Genomic DNA, 16,663 nt, shown 5'->3' on the forward strand with positions numbered 1-16,663 from the left:
TTACATAAACGTGGTACATAAATGTGACAAACTATTCCTAGAAACTAAGTACATTGTACATAAATATGACAATCTATTCCTAGAAACTAAGTACATAAATATGACAATCTATTCCTAGAATCTAAGTACATACATTGTAAATGTATTTATTACATTTTTACCAGTGAAATATAAAAAATCATTCATTCTATAAAAGTGATAGTTTTCAATAGTGAAAAATATCACTTTTGTTGATTTGACCAATCAAATTAATGATAGGAAAATACCAAAATAATTGACCAATCAGAAAGCCTGACATATATGTCAGCACCTGATATGTCAGCACCTGGACAGGGGGAACTACTATAAACGTATGCACACTTTCGCTGTAGGCCTAGTTAGCATACGGGGTAGGTTTTTCGTTGATAAAAAATGTAATAAACAGGATATCTAACAGTGTCGTCAGTAATACCAAATAAATTTCACTCGTGTGGCTAATATTTTGATATTTTTCACTCGTGCTGCACACTCGTGAAAAATATCAAAATATTAGCCCCACTCATGAAATATATTTGGTATTACTGAAGACACTGTTAGATATCCTCTATACAATCCATCCCTAGAAACTAAATACATACTTATGTGCAATCTATTTATAGAAACTAGGTTTTGGTTTGTTTGGTTTGTTTTTGTTTAACGTCCTATTAACAGCCAGGGTTATTTAAGGACGTGCCAGGTTTAGAGGTGGAGGAAAGCCGGAGTACCCGGAGAAAAACCACCGGCCTACGGTCAGTACCTGACAACTGTTCCACGTAGGTTTCGAACTCGCAACCCAGAGGTGGAGGGCTAGTGTTAAAGTGTCAGGACACCTTAACCACTCGGCCACCGCGGCCCCTCTATAGAAACTAGGTACATAAATGTGAACAATCTATTCCAAGAAACTAAGTACATAAATTTGCTGTATTGTGTATACAAACACGCGTACATACATGAATGTGTAGTCTCTGTTCATACAAACACAGTACATAAATGTGTAGGTTTTGTTATTTTTTTTAATGTCTTAATAACCATTTGTTCAATAAATTATTTTTAAATCTTCTTGCCCTAAGAAAGTTAAACTGAATCTATAAGTAATGAGTATCAGTGAATCTAAGATGTGCATTTCAGAACGATTTGGTCACATGACAGTACTCTTAACATGTCTATGATTTTCTGCTTCATGCACGTATCATGTTTCGAATCCCAAAGCCCATTGGAAAGTAGCACACTTGACTTTACTTTTTGACACAGCACACACAAAAAACTGTCGTCCATTGTTCGGTCCTTGTTTTAAAACTGTCCTTAAAGTACACCTCTTCCCGTGAGCTTCACAAAATGGAAATAACTCGTCCGCCCACTACAACAGAGATATCATTTATTCTGTATATTAATCATATTATCTACTCTGGCGGTACATTTAAGAAAATTATCTTCGTACATAAAACATTAGTATTGAATTTGATGTTTTGGTGATTACACTCTGTCATGAAACCCGTTAAGCATATGGACACTAAGTTGTTATGGTCACTAAGTTGTTATGGACACTAGGTTGTTATGGACACTAAGTTGTTATGGATACTAAGTTGTTATGGACACTAAGTTGTTATGGTCACTAAGTTGTTATGGACACTAAGTTGTTATGGACACTAAGTTGTTATGGACACTAGGTTGTTATGGACACTAAGTTGTTATGGGCACTAAGTTGTTATGGACACTAAGTTGTTATGGACACTAAGTTGTTATGGTCACTAAGTTGTTATGGACACTAAGTTGTTATGGGCACTAAGTTGTTATGGGCACTAAGGTGTTATGGACACTAAGTTGTTATGGACACTAAGTTGTTATGGACACTAAGTTGTTATGGGGCACTAAGTTGTTATGGACACTAAGTTTTTATGGATACTAAGTTGTTATGGACACTAAGTTGTTGTGGGCACTAAGTTGTTATGGATACTAAGTTGTTATGGATACTAAGTTGTTATGGATATTAAGTTGTTATGCATACTAAGTTGTTATGGACACTAAGTTGTTATGGATACTAAGTTGTTATGGACACTAAGTTGTTATGGGCACTAAGTTGTTATGGACGCTAAGTTGTTATGGGCACTAAGTTGTTGTGGACACTAAGTTGTTATGGGGCACTAAGTTGTTATGGACACTAAGTTGTTATGGACACTAAGTTGTTATGGGCACTAAGTTGTTATGGGCACTAAGTTGTTATGGATACTAAGTTGTTATGGACACTAAGTTGTTGTGGACACTAAGTTGTTGTGGACACTAAGTTGTTATGGGGCACTAAGTTGTTATGGACACTAAGTTGTGGGCACGAAGTTGTTGTGGACACTAAGTTGTTATGCATACTAAGTTGTTATGGACACTAAGTTGTTATGGATACTAAGTTGTTATGGACACTAAGTTGTTATGGGCACTAAGTTGTTATGGACACTAAGTTGTTATGGGCACTAAGTTGTTGTGGACACTAAGTTGTTATGGGGCACTAAGTTGTTATGGACACTAAGTTGTTATGGACACTAAGTTGTGGGCACGAAGTTGTTGTGGACACTAAGTTGTTATGCATACTAAGTTGTTATGGACACTAAGTTGTTATGGATACTAAGTTGTTATGGACACTAAGTTGTTATGGATACTAAGTTGTTATGGATACTAAGTTGTTATGGATACTAAGTTGTTATGGGCACTAAGTTGTTATGGACACTAAGTTGTTATGGGCACTAAGTTGTTATGGGCACTAAGTTGTTGTGGGGCACTAAGTTGTTATGGACACTAAGTTGTTATGGGCACTAAGTTGTTATGGACACTAAGTTGTTATGGATACTAAGTTGTTATGGGCACTAAGTTGTTATGGGCACTAAGTTGTTGTGGACACTAAGTTGTTATGGACACTAAGTTGTTATGGACACTAAGTTGTTATGGGGCACTAAGTTGTAATGGATACTAAGTTGTTATGGACACTAAGGTGTTATGGACACTAAGTTGTTATGGACACTAAGTTGTTATGGGCACTAAGTTGTTATGGGCACTAAGTTGTTATGGGCACTAAGTTGTAATGTGCACTAAGTTGTTATGGGCACTAAGTTGTTATGGATACTAAGTTGTTATGGACACTAAGTTGTTGTGGGCACTAAGTTGTTATGGATACTAAGTTGTTATGGATATTAAGTTGTTATGGATACTAAGTTGTTATGGACACTAAGTTGTTATGGATATTAAGTTGTTATGGATATTAAGTTGTTATGGATATTAAGTTGTTATGCATACTAAGTTGTTATGGACACTAAGTTGTTATGGACACTAAGTTGTTGTGGGCACTAAGTTGTTATGGATACTAAGTTGTTATGGATATTAAGTTGTTATGGATACTAAGTTGTTATGGACACTAAGTTGTTATGGACACTAAGTTGTTATGGACACTAAGTTGTTATGGATACTAAGTTGTAATGGACACTAAGTTGTTATGGGCACTAAGTTGTTATGGACACTAAGTTGTTATGGGCACTAAGTTGTTATGGGGCACTAAGTTGTTATGGACACTAAGTTGTTATGGATACTAAGTTGTTATGGACACTAAGTTGTTATGGACACTAAGTTTTTATGGACACTAAGTTGTTATGGACACTAAGTTGTTATGGATACTAAGTTGTAATGGACACTAAGTTGTTATGGGCACTAAGTTGTTATGGACACTAAGTTGTTATGGGCACTAAGTTGTTGTGGACACTAAGTTGTTGTGGACACTAAGTTGTTATGGACACTAAGTTGTTATGGACACTAAGTTGTTATGGGCACTAAGTTGTTGTGGACACTAAGTTGTTATGGGTACTAAGTTGTTATGGACACTAAGTTGTTATGGGCACTAAGTTGTTATGGACACTAAGTTGTTATGGGTACTAAGTTGTTATGGACACTAAGTTGTTATGGGTACTAAGTTGTTATGGACACTAAGTTGTTATGGGCACTAAGTTGTTATGGACACTAAGTTGTTATGGATACTAAGTTGTAATGGACACTAAGTTGTTATGGGCACTAAGTTGTTATGGACACTAAGTTGTTATGGACACTAAGTTGTTATGGGCACTAAGTTGTTGTGGACACTAAGTTTTTATGGATACTAAGTTGTTATGGACACTAAGTTGTTATGGACACTAAGTTGTTGTGGGCACGAAGTTGTTATGGATACTAAGTTGTTCTGGACACTAAGTTGTTATGGACACTAAGTTGTTATGGACACTAAGTTGTTGTGGGCACTAAGTTGTTATGGATACTAAGTTGTTATGGATATTAAGTTGTTATGGATACTAAGTTGTTATGGACACTAAGTTGTTATGGACACTAAGTTGTTATGGGTACTAAGTTGTTATGGACACTAAGTTGTTATGGGTACTAAGTTGTTATGGACACTAAGTATTTATGGATACTAAGTTGTTATGGGCACTAAGTTGTTATGGATACTAAGTTGTTATGGGTACTAAGTTGTTATGGACACTAAGTTTTTATGGACACTAAGTTGTTATGGGTACTAAGTTGTTATGGACACTAAGTTGTTATGGACACTCAGTTGTTATGGACACTAAGTTTTATGGGCACTAAGTTGTTATGGACACTAAGTTGTTATGGATACTAAGTTGTTCTGGACACTAAGTTGTTATGGACACTAAGTTGTTATGGACACTAAGTTGTTGTGGGCACTAAGTTGTTATGGATACTAAGTTGTTATGGATATTAAGTTGTTATGGATACTAAGTTGTTATGGACACTAAGTTGTTATGGACACTAAGTTGTTATGGGTACTAAGTTGTTATGGACACTAAGTTGTTATGGGTACTAAGTTGTTATGGACACTAAGTATTTATGGATACTAAGTTGTTATGGGCACTTAGTTGTTATGGATACTAAGTTGTTATGGGTACTAAGTTGTTATGGACACTAAGTTTTTATGGACACTAAGTTGTTATGGGTACTAAGTTGTTATGGACACTAAGTTGTTATGGACACTCAGTTGTTATGGACACTAAGTTTTATGGGCACTAAGTTGTTATGGACACTAAGTTGTTATGGACACTAAGTTGTTATGGGCACTAAGTTGTTATGGACACTAAGTTGTTATTGTTATGGACACTAAGTTGTTATTGTTATGGACACTAAGTTGTTATGGACACTAAGTTGTTATTGTTATGGACACTAAGTTGTTATTGTTATGGACACTAAGTTGTTATGGACACTAAGTTGTTATTGTTATGGACACTAAGTTGTTATGGACACTAAGTTTTATGGACACTAAGTTGTTATGGATACTAAGTTTTTATGGGTACTAAGTTGTTAATATACACATGGAAATCCAAAGAAAATGTTTGATGATTTCATATCAGTATTTATCATTAGTAAACTGGACCAGGACCATTAGATTTGGTCAGTAACTTAATAGTGGTGACTACTTGCCTACAAGTACAATATTTCTCATAATTTTTACCTTTTTCTTATAGAAATTTAAGATCATTTTAATTGGACACCTATGTTTCACATTTAAACAAGTACATTTGAAGTGAAACATGCTCAAAGGAACAGTTTTGCTGAGTTTGTTTTCCTGTCCTGATAGGAGCCCATAATGAGAGCAACAACAGATTAAATGGTGTCAGTCGATTTAACATTTCAAAAGTAAACCAGAAAAATGTATACTCACTTGGAAATATTTGCATTTCTGTTGTCCCCGCAGAGAACAGGAAAAAAACCAGCGACCTTGATTGTCCCCCTTATTAAACACCTCTCTCATGCCACACTTTTTATTGTGTCCTGGGCAAAAAGGAATTTTGCTGTCATCCTTATTCCTTGCTTGAGTATCCTCAATCTTCCGTCGCTTTACAGGATTTTCCTCCCCAGAGATTGGACCTAATTTGGATTTCCCTATAAAGCTTGCCCCTAGATATGTAGTTTCTGAACTGGGGAGGCCAGTTGATGAACAACCTGCAAAAAAAACAGTTGATTTAGAAAAACAGAACTATACTGACAGAACAGGAAAAACTTGTGTATAAAGACGACTGGATATTAATATACTAGATAAGTGATGGCAAGATAAGATACTTGATCAATGGTGAATGGATAGTAAGGTAATGATTTATGGTGATTGGACATTGAGGTACTTCATAAGTGGTGACTGGATATTATGGTACATGATTAGTGGTGACTGGATATTATGGTACTGGATTAGTGGTGACTGGATATGATGGTACTGGATTAGTGGTGACTAGATATTATAGTACAGGATTAGTGGTGACTAGATATGATGGTACTGGATTAGTGGTGACTGGATATGATGGTACTGGATTAGTGGTGACTTGATATTATGGTACAGGATTAGTGGTGACTAGATATTATGGTACACGATTAGTGGTGACTGGATATGATGGTACACGACTAGTGGTGACTGGATATGATGGTACTAGATTAGTGGTGACTAGATATTATGGTACACGATTAGTGGTGACTAGATATTATGGTACACGATTAGTGGTGACTATATATTATGGTACACGATTAGTGGTGACTAGATATTATGGTACACAATTAGTGGTGACTGGATATTATGGTACACAATTAGTGGTGACTGGATATGATGGTACTGGATTAGTGGTGACTGGATATGATGGTACTGGATTAGTGTTGACTAGATATTATAGTACACGATTAGTGGTGACTGGATATTATGGTACTGGATTAGTGGTGACTAGATATTATGGTACAGGATTAGTGGTGACTGGATATGATGGTACTGGATTAGTGGTGACTTGATATTATGGTACAGGATTAGTGGTGACTAGATATTATGGTACACGATTAGTGGTGACTGGATATGATGGTACACGATTAGTGGTGACTGGATATGATGGTACTAGATTAGTGGTGACTAGATATTATGGTACACGATTAGTGGTGACTAGATATTATGGTACACGATTAGTGGTGACTGGATATTATGGTACACGATTAGTGGTGACTGGATATTATGGTACTGGATTAGTGGTGACTGGATATTAAGATACTTGATTGATGGTAACTGGATATTAAGATACCTGATTAGTGGTGACTGGATATTAAGATACTTGATTAATGGTGACTGGATATTAAGATACTTGATTAATGGTGACTGGATCATGAGATACACATGTATTTGATTAATAGTTACTGGATATTAAGATACTTAATTGATGGTGACTGGATATTAAGATACTTGATTAATGGTGACTGGATATTAAGATACTTGATTAATGGTGACTGGATATTAAGATACTTGATTAATGGTGACTGGATATTAAGATACTTGATTGATGGTGACTGGATATTAAGATACTTGATTAGTGGTGACTTTATATTAAGATACTTGATTAATGGTGACTGGATATTAAGATACTTGATTGATGGTGACTGGATATAAAGATACCTGATTAGTGGTGACTTGATATTAAGATACTTGATTAATGGTGACTGGATCATGAGATACACATGTATTTGATTAATAGTGACTGGATATTAAGATTATACCTGAGTTCTGTGTACTTGGCCTAGTTGTAAAACACATCTCACAGTTGAGTTTTCTGTCTTCGTTGATGAATGTACAAGATCCACATGTCCATTTCTGGCCAGTAATTGCTGAAGTCTGGCTTGGCATGACCCACCCTAACAAGCTGTTCTTTGTTGGCAAATTTCTAAAGAATTAATTAAACTATATTAATAATAAAACATCCCATCAACAGTAGCTATAAATGTAAAAGTCCTATCATTCCATTTACAAACATTCAATAGAAAATAGAAAATTTTGTTAAACCTTTTAGTTATATTATTTATTTATTTATTTATTAATTTACATGTATTCCTTTACTTTTACCATCTGTACACCACCTAAGATGTTTTCTAATTAATCATAATAGGCCATCGGCGAATTAATTATTAGAGAAGAAGATTTTTGAAGTTTTAGTCAATTTGACCCTTTTTGGCCCCATCCCTCAGGCCCCTGGGGGTGGGGACCATATAATTCACAATTTTGGTTGACCTTCAGCCATAGAAGCTTTCTGCCAAATTTCATTGAATTTGGTGTAGCGGTTTTTGAGAGGAAGTTGAAAATATAAATTGTTTACGGATGCACGACAGACGACGCAAGACGATGGACAAAAGGCGATTAGAAAAGGTCACTTGAGGCTTTTAAATATGCTATTTACAGATTTGCGGGAGGACATTCTTCAAAATTATGGCTAGTGGACCAGTGTTGAAAACTCCATTTAAGCAGTACAGTGGTAAACGTTAACATTACCGTCGATGGGAAATCATTTGGTTCCGTGGTTTCTATAGGGAGCTACCGGATATGACAGTTTATGGCATTCAGCATCCTTAGACACCAGATGATGGGACCCATCTGCATATTTTCGGCTGGGATTTTCATCATGGAGGTATTTCGCAGAATTTATAGAGGAAATTACATTCCGGGATTTTTATAATGCTATATAAAGCGTGTTTCGTAGTCCTGTGGTGTGTCTGGTTGTTCTGTTGTCACTAACCCGGTTCGATTTTTCTCCGTCCCCGGTCCCTGGCCATACACACTGTTTATACAATGTTAGATCTCCCTTGCCCAATTATGCTCCTGACCAAATTTTATCAAAATCCATTCCATGCTCTCAGGACAGGTAGAGATTTAAAGGATTTACCTTAATTTCCCCTTTTGGGCCTCGCCCCTCCGGTCCCAAGGGAGTCACACCCTCTGTTTATACTTCATTAGATCTCCTCTGCCCAATTATGCTCCAGACTTAATTTCATCAAAATTTGGTCAGGTGTGTGGGTCAGTAAGGATTTAAAGGATTTACCTCAATTTCCCCTTTTGGTCCCATTTAAAGGAATTATTGACAGACACCAGACGAGGGACGGAGGTTGGACGGAGGTTGAACGGAGGTGGGACGGAAGTGGGACGCTGTGCCATGGCATAAGCTCACTGGCCCTTCGGAAAGCGATAAGAATTAACTGACATAGCTACTGCATTAGATCCCTGGTGATGTTGTAGAATTACCTTTTTGTCTTCATTTTAAGATTGTTGTTTTGACAATTCTCACAAAAATATGTCATCCTCCCGGAGTCATCACCTTGGCGACACTTCACTACCTTGCCATTACACTGCAAGCATTTTCCTTTGCCATAGATCTTCAAAAATTTCCCAAGATTGGTTCCCTGTCTTCTACACTGAATAAGATGAGAGGAAATTATCTACAATGGGTTACATCGGGTAATCTGCTATCGTCAATCTATAGTAATAGTCCCATTTTACAAGGTCTCCAGGATATTACCCACACGGTTTAAAGTCCGTCCAGGATATTACCCACAAGGTTTAAAGTCCGTCCAGGATATTACCCACAAGGTTTAAAGTCCATCCAGGATATTACCCACAAGGTTTAAAGTCCATCCAGGATATTACCCACAAGGTTTAAAGTCCCTCCAGGATATTACCCACAATGTTTAAAGTCCGTCCAGGATATTACCCACAATGTTTAAAGTCCGTCCAGGATATTACCCACAAGGTTTAAAGTCCGTCCAGGATATTACCCACAATGTTTAAAGTCCGTCCAGGATATTACCCACAAGGTTTAAAGTCCGTCCAGGATATTACCCACAAGGTTTAAAGTCCGTCCAGGATATTACCCACAAGGTTTAAAGTCCGTCCAGGATATTACCCACAAGGTTTAAAGTCCGTCCAGGATATTACCCACAATGTTTAAAGTCCGTCCAGGATATTACCCACAAGACACAAAATTACCCAAAAGGTACGAAGTGTCTTAAAGATATAACCGACAAGGTCAAAGTTACCCACAAAGTACGAAGTCTATGTTTATAACCCTATATGTACCCATATACATGTCTATACCCCTAAGAGCTTACAGCATAGCTAGGGTATTGGGTATGTCCCATGCAACAGTGTCCCCAGATTGCTGATGCGTAAATCAAGCACAGGTGATATATAGGCACGGTAAAATGTAAACAAATTAGTTTAACTTCTTTATTCAAGTACAAATTGAGTTTAAGAGGAAGTGCTACATGTAACCTGGTTAGAATTAACATGATGTATATCCACCAAGGAAATGAAATAATTTCCAAACTAAAATACAACTTACCTTATTGATGAGTAATTGGTTCCAAATTCAAATTGATCATCGTTATTATTGCAAAAGTGTTCCAAAGTAATCGGTTACAGAACTGGATGACAGTCTACTCAAATTTCTAATAAAATATATGAATTATCTGTTGATGTCATATTACTTTTCTGTAGATATAGTTTTGAAATGTGAATGAAATATGTGAAACAATTGACATCTGTATTATGTATTCTAAGTAGGCAGGTTGACGAAATTTGTTAAGTTTAAAACAGAAAAAATTTCCCCCGGATCCCCAAGTTTTTAATTTTTTCCATATTTCAACCCTTTTAAAATTTTAAAAAAGGGAAAAAGAAAAACCCCGGGTTTGGGAAAAAAAGGAAAAGAGAAAAATTTAAGACCCCAAAAAAAAAAAGGAAAAAGGGGCGAAGGGGGGGGAAAAAAGGGATGGGGAAAAGGGAAGAGAGGGAAGGGGAGGGGGGGGGCCCCCCGGTTTTTGTTTGCCCCCTCCTTTTTATCTTTTGGGGGTCTCCCTGTCTTTTCCCCTCCTTTTTCCCCCCCCTTTTTTTTGTGGTCGCCCTGCCCCCCCGGGCCCCTCCCTTTTGGTCCATTTTCCCTTTCCTTTCTTTTCCCCCCTTTGTCTTGTCTTGTTCCCCCCTCCCCCGTGGTGTCTTTCCCCTTTTTCTTTTCTTTTCCTTTTTTTAAAAAATTTCCCCCCCCCCCTTTTCCCCGGTCCCCCCCCCCCCCTTTCCCCCTTTTTCCCCTTTTTCCCCTTTCTTTTTTTTTTTAATATTTGGGGTTGTTTGGGCCCTATATTTTACATTTTCTTGACGAGAAGTTCATTTTTAATTAATCCAATAGCAGAGTTGCAGGTCTAGGGGTTTAAAAAATTTTAAAGTCACAAAACCGTTCAAAGGGCTAACAAGAAATTATTACATTCAAAAAAGAAATGATATGCTCTTCAACGGGGTTGTCCAAAATTGGCTTTTTTTAAAATTAATAAATTTGAAATAAATAAATCTTTTGTTTGGGGTCTAGATCTTTTCCCCTTAATCTTGAAATCATATTTTTCTGTTTTTTTCCCTGCCCACCAATTTGATAAAAGGGGAACGTTTGTGTCTGGAAAATTTTAAAGAAAATTTTTTAAAGCCGATTCGTAACCCTTTGTCCGGTTTCTTTAAATCTAAATTTTTCCCATAGTTGGATGAAAGGGAAAGAAAGTTTAATTGTAAGATGTAAACTTTAAATTTTGGGGTTTTGAGTAATTTTTGGGGAAATTTCTAAGGTTATTTTTAAAATTTTTTTATACCTAAAGGGGGAAAGAAGGGTGGGGAAATTTGAGAATAATTTATTTTTAAATTTTTTAAAAAAAAAAAAAGCTCAATTTTCCCCCTAGAAAAAAGGGGTTCAAAACCCCTTTTCAGAATAATGACTGTCCCTAGTGTAAGGGGGTAATCCCGAAACCCCACACGGGGGCAGCTTTAGTTAAGGGGTTTTATTTTTGTCGGGTTTCCCCGGGAGACTCCACCCACCCCAAATACCTCACAACAATTTCTAAAAAGGGTATAATAAAAACGAATTTAATATTCAAATAAAAAAAAGGGGCGTTTTAATATATATTTAAGAAAAACCCCCAAAACAGGGAATTTTGTTTCGACCCCCCTTTTTTAAAAATACCATCAATATAAACTAGCCCCAATTTACTTTTTCCGCCCAATAAAACCCCCAAGTGCCTATGATTCTCTAAAAGTTCAAAACTAAATTATAAAATTTTTAATATAAATTACAAAACCTAGCCTCAAATTATGGATACAGTGCCCGGGTTTTTTGGAAGGAAATTAAATTTTAACAAACCATTTATTTCCCCAAATTTTTGAATGTGCTCTAAATCCGTTGTTGTTACAAATTAAACTTTTTGGGGGGGAGGATTTGAAAAAGAATGCCCGTGTCCCCTGCAAAAAATTTTTGAAAGATTTTTGTAGATTTGGGAAATGCCCTTTAAAAGTAAAAAAAATAAAAAAGGGACCAATTACGGGAACCTTGTGGAACGCCAGGGGTTATATTTTAAAAACCAAGTTTTTAGAGTCACCCCCCCAAACTTGTTTGTTTTCCTTTCACTTATGTAATTTAAAACCAAATTTTAAAAAGGGTTTGCCCCGCTAATACCATAATTTTTGCTATTTTCACCCCACCCCTTGTCCCACACACATAAAAGTTTTCGATATACCAGAAAACTAAAAAATGTAGGATTTCTTTTTTTCTAGTTTTTCCCAACATAAAGTGTAAATTTTTTCCCAAAAAAGTTGATAAACCTGCCCCGAAGGGCCGGGTTTAAAAACCAAAACTAAACATATTTTAAAATAAATTACATGTATCTACCAAGAAATTTTTAATATTTAAAAATTAAACTTTTAAAAAAAACTTTCCCAAACCGTACTGATTAGGGAAATTGGGCCTGTATTTGAAAAAAAAAATTTTTTTTTCCCCTTTTTAAAAAAAAGGGGGGAACCTAATCCCTTTTTCCACAATTTGGAAAACCCCCTCCTTTTTCCCAAGAAGCTCTTAAATAAAACTAAAAGGGAAACCCTAATTTGCTGTTTTTTTTTTTAACATTTTTGTGACTGATTGTATCTTCCCCCAACGCTTTATTTATATTCATATTTCAGTAGGGTCATTTAAATTTCACTCGTTTAAAATTTGTATTCAGAATAGTGGATCAGCCCCGAAATTTCAACTGTCGGTAAAATAAAAATTATTGTCGTAAATAGTAAAAATTTGGGAAAACAAGTAATCTTTAAAAAATATTAGCTTTATTCTCAAAACATTTCAATTTTAAACCGTTATATCCCCAATAGGTGGGAAAAAATTTTTCAAATCTTTAGGTTTTTTTTATTAATTTAGGGAAAAATTTTTTCCAAAAATTTCTGGGTTTAAAAACTTGAATATCTATCTAAGTACCATTTAAAAATCAACATAAAAAAGTTCTTTCTTTTTCTTTCTTCAGATTTTTTTACATGTTAAACTTGTTTCCGGAAGTTAGATAATTTTCTTTCTAACGGCCTGTTTTTAATAATTTCAACGTCTATTTCTTTTCCCCAATTTTCCCCTTACTAAAGTTGAGTAAAAACCAAAGGTTTTTTCATTTGATCTGATCGTCCCTTTCCCCGAGTGGGTATAAAATTCTCTGGCTATGTCAGGTATTAGTCAAAAAAGATTAACATACATCTGGTGAATTAGTATTCCCAAAAAAGTAAACCCGCCGTTTCGTCTAATTACTATTGAATAATCATAATTTGCATAAATTTACTGTAGCACCAAATCCCCCCTGCCCCTTACTTCCTTCTAAAATTTTCGTTCTAAGTCATTCAGCATTTGTCGTTTTAAAGGGTCAAAATTGTTTTTGGTTGGCGATAGTTTGGCGAAAAAATTTATTTTTTTCATAATGTTTTTTTTTTTCGCTTGAGCCATCTAAACTGTTCATTGTTTTTTAAACCTTTCCTTTATTGGGGTTTTGGGGGGGGATGACAAGGGGTAGTAATTTTTTTCTCCCCTTTTTGGTTTTAAAGGTTTTAATTTCCCCTTTATGGGGAATTTTCCCAGGGGCTTTCTTTTTTGCCATTGTTGATCAAGATTGGGGATATTTTTTGTTCCATAAAAAAACTTTCTTATTTCCCCAAGTCCTCTGCCCCCCCTTAGTCATCCTTTTTCTATAATTGTGAAATGCTAAGCAAAGGGAATATTTTCCCTTGGGGGGCCTTTCGGATGTAAAGAAGGGAAAATTCCCAAATACTGATGTTTTTCCGGGGATTTGTAATATTATCTTGTGAAAAAGTTCCCTTTTTTCTTGAAAAGCATTATTTTTTCCAAAAAAAGGGGGGAAGTCGTCTTCCCTTTTTTCCATGGGGGAATTGTTTTTTTCGGTTTGGATTTTCGTTTTAGCTTTTAAAAAAATTTTGAAAATCATCATCAATTTTTTCCAAAGTATGAAGCATCTTTAAAAATTCGTTTAAAAATTTTTTTCCATGAATATTTTTTGTCCCCATTCCCGGTACCTTTTTTTTGGTTGAAAACCCTTTTACTCACACTGGAAGGGGGTTTTTTCCTTAAAACTTTTCAAACGGTTTTCTTTTCTTTACCCCGAATTTTTTGAGATGGGCGGGTAATTTTTTTTTTTTTAGCCGGAATAAATACTGCTTCATAACCGGGGTCGGGGGGGGAATTTGGTAAAACAGGCTTACTACGTCGAATAAACGAACGTTTGTTTCCCCTCTTTGATGTTTTTTACCCTCGAAAAGGGTTTTTAAAGAAAAATTTTCAAAAAAGGTTCTTAGCGGGTTTTGGGGAAATCCCGGGACCGCCCAATTGGTCTCTTTTTTTGTTTTGGGCCAGAGGGTTTTAAATCATATTCCCTTTTTTTTGAGCCCCTTCGCTTTTTTGGATTTTTCCTTGATTTGTGGTTTTTAAAGGGAAAGGCCCAAAAAAATTTGACTTTTGCATTGGAAATTTCGTGGGGGTTAATCCTGCTCTTTTATCTGTTGTTGCTGTGGAAATTTTTTGTATGGGGTTTTCCCAAATTCTTTTTAAAAAACATACTCATTTTGTTTGAATCTATTTTTTTTGTAATTAACATGTCCCCAGAAGTTCTAAAAATTTTTGGTTTAAAAAATTTCTGGGTCCTTTATTATTTTTGCAAAAAACCCCCCTTTCCGCTTTTTTTTTTTTTATTTTTGAAGTATCCATTTGAAAATTTTACCCCACGGTCATTTGGGATCCCAAAAGACAGCCGTTTAAGGTTTTTGAAAAGATTTTTCCAAGCATTCACGTTTGTTTTGGGCGGGCCCGAATTTTTGACTTGTTTCGAACAAATGATTGATCTTGGTTTGGGTTTTCCCCTTTAAAAAAAACTCAAGCAACCCAAATTTTCTTTCAAACCTTAATACCTTGCCCCTAGTTCTGGTGGGGTTTCTTTTTTTGGATTTGGGAAAGGGGGATTTTTTTAAATCCTCGTTTTTTAAGAGTTTCAGTTCATAAATCTTAATTTTTTTTTGGGGAAGGAAAACATGTTTGGTTTAAATTTTTTTAGGAAAATCAAGGGGGTTTCCCCCATTTATTTTTCTTTAAAATTGAAAACTTTGGGGGTTGGTGGTCCCGTTCCTTAAAACTTTCCATAAAAAAAGGTCCTTTGGGGGGGTATCTGGAACATTTTTTTGTTTCTTCTGCCCGGGGGGGACGCCCAAATTTCGTTCCTCGTACCCCCCTGTTTTTTATAAATTCTTTGTCAAAAAACCCGGGGTTTTTTTTTTAAAAAATAAATTTGTTTTTGGGGGTTCTAAAAAACGCGGTACATAAAGGGTTTTGGGGTTTTTTTCCTAGACCCGGTACTATATAAGGGTTTTTTGGTTCAAAAGAAACGGGGGAAACATTAATGTGTTTTTTTCAAAAAAAACCGGGGTAAAATTATAAATGTTTTGGTTTTTTTCATAGAAACGCGGTAAAAATAAAAGGGGTTTTGGGTTTTGGGTTTCATAAACGGGGTACAAAAAAGGGGTTGTTTTTTTTCTTTAGAAACGGGGTACAATTAAAATTTTGGTTGTTTTTTTCCCAAGAAACGCGGTACATAATGTGTTTTTTTGTTCATAAAAACGGGGTAAAACCCAAAATAAATTTTTTGTTCAAAAAAAACGCGGTACATAAAAATGTTTTTTTTTTGTTCTAAAACCCCGGTTACAAATATAAATGTTTTTTTGTTTTTTTTGGGTTTTTTTTTCATAGAAACGGGTACAATAAATGTTTTTGTTTTTTTTCTTTTGGGGGCCGGGCCCCATAAAAAATGGGGGTTGTTTTGGCATTGAAAAATAAATGTTTTTTTTTTTCCCAAAGAAAAGGGGAAAACAAAAATAAAGGGTGGGGTTTATTTCATAAAAAGGGAAATTTTTATATAAAGGGTTTTGGTTTTTTTTTTAAAAAAACGCGGAACAAAAATTAAATTGTTGTTTTGGGGTTATAAAGGGGGTTCAAAAAAAAGTTTTTTTGGTTTTGTTAAGAAACGCGGTAAACATTAAATGGGGTTGTTTTGTTAATAAAAAGGGTAAAGGGGGTTTAACCCCTTTTTAAAAAGAATCAATTTGTGCCCCTTCAATATCCACGTCTTTTTAAATTTAAAAACGACATGAGGGGTTTGGGGGGGGGGCTTTTTTTCAAAACATTGGGGGGGGGTTTCCTATTTTAAAAAAACCAAACCAAAGGGGGCATTTTTTTAAAAAACCCCAAAACCAAGGGGGAAAAACTAGGGGAACAAACCGGGCAAACCTAAAAGGTTTCAATTTAACAACCAACCAAAAGGACAATTTATTTAAAAAAACCGATCCAAAGGGTTTAAATTTTTTTTAAAAAACCAAAACCCAAAAAGGGGGGGGGACATTTTTTTACAAACACAGCCCCAAAGGGTTTTTTTTTAAAAGGCCGGGGGGGGTTTTTGGGGGGTTTACAAAGGGGAAAAATGG

At 35.6% G+C, this 16,663-nt stretch overlaps 1 protein-coding gene across 1 annotated transcript in view; it reads right to left on the reverse strand.

The window, feature by feature from the left end:
* Positions 1–495: 495 nt before the first annotated feature.
* LOC117329888 (endonuclease 8-like 3) overlaps positions 496–16,663 on the reverse strand; it is a 58,271-nt gene continuing 42,103 nt past the window's right edge. Inside the window, exons 7-10 of the mRNA XM_033888101.1 lie at positions 9,086–9,255; positions 7,573–7,736; positions 5,717–5,997; positions 496–1,375 (exon numbers count right to left, since the gene is read on the reverse strand). Of these exons, the coding sequence (XP_033743992.1) occupies positions 1,208–1,375; positions 5,717–5,997; positions 7,573–7,736; positions 9,086–9,255 (783 nt within the window). The 3' untranslated portion in view covers positions 496–1,207. The remainder of the gene's footprint in view (positions 1,376–5,716; positions 5,998–7,572; positions 7,737–9,085; positions 9,256–16,663) is intronic.

The sequence above is a fragment of the Pecten maximus genome, chromosome 6 (genome assembly GCF_902652985.1).
Source record: "Pecten maximus chromosome 6, xPecMax1.1, whole genome shotgun sequence".
Lineage (NCBI taxonomy): Eukaryota > Metazoa > Mollusca > Bivalvia > Pectinida > Pectinidae > Pecten > Pecten maximus.